Source organism: Zeus faber (assembly GCF_960531495.2).
Source record: "Zeus faber genome assembly, chromosome: 11".
Lineage (NCBI taxonomy): Eukaryota > Metazoa > Chordata > Actinopteri > Zeiformes > Zeidae > Zeus > Zeus faber.
In genome coordinates, this window is record NC_137205.1 from 19125554 (window position 1) to 19129719 (window position 4166).

Below are 4166 nucleotides of genomic sequence, written 5' to 3' on the forward strand. Positions count from 1 at the left end.
GGATGTCTACATCTCTGCCAACGCAGTGCAGCGTGTGAAGTTAGAAATGAAACAGTTACTTCGTGCCCTTCATGACATTCCCAACAATGCAAGATAAGTCTTGTTATATAACGCTTATGTCGTCGCCCACTCAGCATCCATTACAACCTGGCCGTCCCTCTAAAGGCCCTTCTCAAGGTTTATTTTTCTTTCTTTCCCCCCAATTTTTTCTTTCCAACCGTACCGTGATTTTTTTTTGGGGGTTATTTTTTTAGATGAGCCCTATGTTCCTCATTTATCGAACGAATGTGCCATTTGCCTGCCACCTTCTATGGTCACAAGGGTGAGAATGGGCATCATGTGCACATGAGTCACTGTCATCTGTAACATTTGCTCTTTAATGTTCTCCTTCATTTTGAAAACCTTAAGATAAAATCTATTATGTCAGTTAACTATTTCATAAACTTTATTTGAAGTTGTTTTTTTTATCATTTTTGTTGTATGTATTATTTTCAATTGAGAAATATGCTTGATATTCAGTTTAGAAATGAACAGTCGAGTTCATTGCATTAATTTCTTTATTCGTTCTTCCTTTTCTGTGTGCTGTAATGTATTTCTATGTTTAATTTGTTATAATCACAGGTATTAAGACGGTAAAAAAAAATAAAATACATTTTCACATGGTCCACTTTATTTAGGTATAACACAGGAATGACAATGCACTAGATTTTCTTTAAAAAATAAATGCACAACGGAAATATGGGAGGAGAGTTTTGGTGGAGAACTCAAGGTAACAGGGATGGAATTATGGGATCAGGTGGGATAACACAGTGTTTTTAATGTGCAAAAATGCCCATAAGACGTGACAACATGCCCTGTAATACAGACTAGACTGACTTGGGATTGAGGCAACCTGAAATTCCTTTTATAGTGGTATGTGACAAATAAATGTTACAAAAAGTTATGAGTGAAATAATGAGTGAAAAGTCAAAACTGTGATGTATTTTAACTTCACTTAACAATGCCGACATTTACTTTTATCTGAATAAACCCGTGATAGTAACAGGGAAGAAGGGTCATTCAAGATTAAACCATCATGAGACTCTACTGTGTACAAGCATGTATGCACATGAATCCATAAAGTTATAGATGCATTTCACTGGAATATAGCTTCAACTGTCTTAAATAACATTTTAAATTCCATTCAAATTATTCATATGTAACTTCATAATATAGCATTCTTCTGTGTCCCTCAAGCAAATAAAAAATAAGGAATTACTTTAAATTTACAAAGTAAAACCATTTCTTCCATATGTTTTACAGTGCTAGTTAAAAAAAAAATGTTGGCCCCGATAGCATCTTAACAACATTTCTGCAGTTTCTTCTCTATTTCTACATTTCTAATAATTAGCCATTTCTTCTTCCAGCTATCCCCCTGCTCTCAAGGTTTAGTGTTCACATCAAATACAAATCACATGAGCTTTCTATCGGAGAAGTCGGTCATGCGCCCCGAGCGCTGGTGTCTGACTTCCAAGTGCTTGCTCTGGACACAGTCAAAGTGCTCCAGCAACGCTCGGTAGTCCATTTGGCCACAGGAGGCGTGTTTGGAGGCCACTTGCTGTTTGGATTCCATGTACTTCGATTCGTCCACAGTCCTCATGAGTTCTGGATTGGGGACACAGCGCAGGCGGTGGGACAGCAGCTGGAAGGCCTGGCTCTGCGGCAGCAGCATGAGGAGGCCGTACAGCGCCTTGATCAGGTAGGGGTTGTTCTCCACGTCGAGGAGCTGGAGGCGCAGGTAGGTGAAAATGGGACTCTCTACCAGCTGCACCAGCTTGTCCACCTCCATCAGGAAGTCCACCGTCACCTCGAGGTCCCCAAACTTCTGGATGAGGTCGTAGGCGTGCCGGTAGTTCTGGGTGAGGAAACAGAGCGACACGGTCGCCACCGGGTTGTGGCACCAGGAACGATAAAGGCTGCAGAACAAGGCACAGCTCTCCTGCGTGTGCAGGTCTTTGAGCTGGTTGCGGAGCTGGAAGAGCTCGGCGGAGGTCAGAAGGATGGTGTTCAGGGTCTGGACCATGGTCGACGCAAACTTCAAGTCCTCCTCCTTCAGCAGGATGTCGGCCATGGAGTGGAAGATGTTCTCGGCGTGGAGCAACAGACACAGCTGCCTGATGATGAAAGCGCCTCTGTTCTCCAGAAGCTTCCGCTCCAGACTGAAGCGTTTCAGAAGGTTGATCATGAACTTGTAGAAGTAGGAGTTCATGCTGGGAGTGGAGGGCGACGAGTCCGCCGCTTTGGAGCCCGCGCCGGGCTGGTGTCCAGGCTTGGCGCCCGCCGGGACCTTGAGCTCCACCCTGCTGTCGGTACTGCAACAGGAGTCCGACTGGTCCGTTTGGCCGGCGGGGGACGACGCTATCTCCGCCAGAACCTCCAGATCCTTCAGTATGACCTCATCAGACTCGTCGGATAGCGTCTTCAGCAGCATGGGAAACAGGCTGTCCGTGTGACGGAACATCTTTCGCGGCGTCTTAATGTAGAGGTGGTACAGCCATTTCAGCACCGCGATGCGGGTCATCATGCCAGTGGAGGAGTCGTGGAGATGGCGGTCCAACACTTGAACTATACCGTCCAGGTCCAGGGTGACCTGGGGCCTCTCGGCGCTCGCCTGGTTAAAGGAGCTGATGTTGCTGAGGCCAACGGATTCTTGGGACGCGTTCAGCAAATCGTTGCCGTCTCCCTCGGCCTTTGACAGGCCGTCCACCTTGGGCGGCGACCCTGTTGCTGTTCTGTCTTCCTCCCCCTCGTCCTCCTCCTCCTCCTCATCATCCTCGGGGGTGACCAGCTTCATCAGACTGTGGTTACAGGCACTGGCCGCTTCTTTGGTGCTCTTCTTTCGGTCGTCGTAGGAGAGGCAGGGCAGCACTGCAGTGAGGATACCGGAGGAGTAGGGCAGAACCACTCTGCCCGCGAGTTGGATGAACTCCCTCATCCAGGTCATGGCCGTCAACTGGATCAGGTCGTTGGTCACTTTGGACTCGTCCGCCACTTGGCAGTGGATCACCAGGATGTTGGCCATCTCGGCAAATTTCACACTGGAGGGCGTCTTCTTGATCTCCTTGAGGAACTCCCCGAGCACCACCTCGCACATCCGCCGGATCTCCTTGCTGTTGTCACCCAGGATCTGGAAAAGCCCGTCCAGGATCTCGGGGAGGTAGTCCAGCAGGTTGATGTCCGGCACGGACTCCAGCACCAGGATCCAGGAGATGATGAACTGCCGCGCGTACTGGTTGTTCGAATAGATCCGCTCTCTCAGAAGGGGAACGAACGCCACGAGATCAAACTTGTTACACTCCGTCACTATATCCTTGAGCAGCCTGTCCAAGAGTTCGGAGCCGCTCTTGACATTGGGGTCCGGGTCCGCGGCCAGCTTGCTGAGTCCGTCGAACAGCAGGTTGAAGTGGGGCAGCACGGCCCCCCTGGCCACCTTCACTATGTTATAGAGGGCTTCGCAGGCGTAGTAGCGCAGGCGGCTGTCCGAGTCGTTGAAGCAGGTGAGCACCGGCTCGATCAGCTCCTTCAGGTACAGGCCCGAGTCCTTGCCCAGCGCTATGGAGCAGGCGGCCAGGCCGATGAGCCCCCCCTTGCGGCTGTGCGGGTGCTGGGACAGCGCGAACTCCGACGCCAGGATCTGGATCACGTGGCGGATCTGCGTGGAGTTGTTCTGCGCCACGAACTCGCGCACCAGCTTCTCGATCTCGAGCGCGGCGACTTTCCGCTTCTCGTAGAGTTTGTCGTTCAGCGCCCTGACGACGTTGGGCGTCAGGGGCGAGAAGTCCTTCTCGGTGTTCATGGTTCCGGGCTGAGGGTCGGAGCGGCGCTTTCCGTCCGGGCGGGGTGGTTTGGTTCGGCTTCTGGGACGAGCCGGTCCGCGCTGCTCCGCGACGAGGGGGAGAATAGCTCGGGTCTTATGACCGGTCCATGAAAGCGGGTACGACGGCGGCGCAGCTGACTCGCGACGTCCGCCGGAAATGACGGGCGGGTTGTCACTGTTGTTTTGGTCCCCTTCGCCTTCCTCGCACGGGTTCCCGTTGGGCGGGAGAGGTTCCGCTTGGGCTGAGCGTCGAGTTTGGATTATGTCGGTATTTGGGAGACGTTTGTCTCTCGGTTAAAGACGCAAAGTG

At 50.9% G+C, this 4166-nt stretch overlaps 1 protein-coding gene across 1 annotated transcript; it reads right to left on the reverse strand.

Moving 5' to 3' along the window:
• Positions 1-797: 797 nt before the first annotated feature.
• Positions 798-3835, reverse strand: vac14 (vac14 homolog; the record flags this gene model as incomplete). The annotated part of the gene is made up of 1 exon (XM_080009103.1): positions 798-3835. The coding sequence occupies one exon, from the start codon at positions 3833-3835 to the stop codon at positions 1451-1453; it is 2385 nt and encodes a 794-aa protein (XP_079865229.1). The 3' UTR covers positions 798-1450.
• Between the last annotated feature and the right edge of the window lie 331 nt (positions 3836-4166).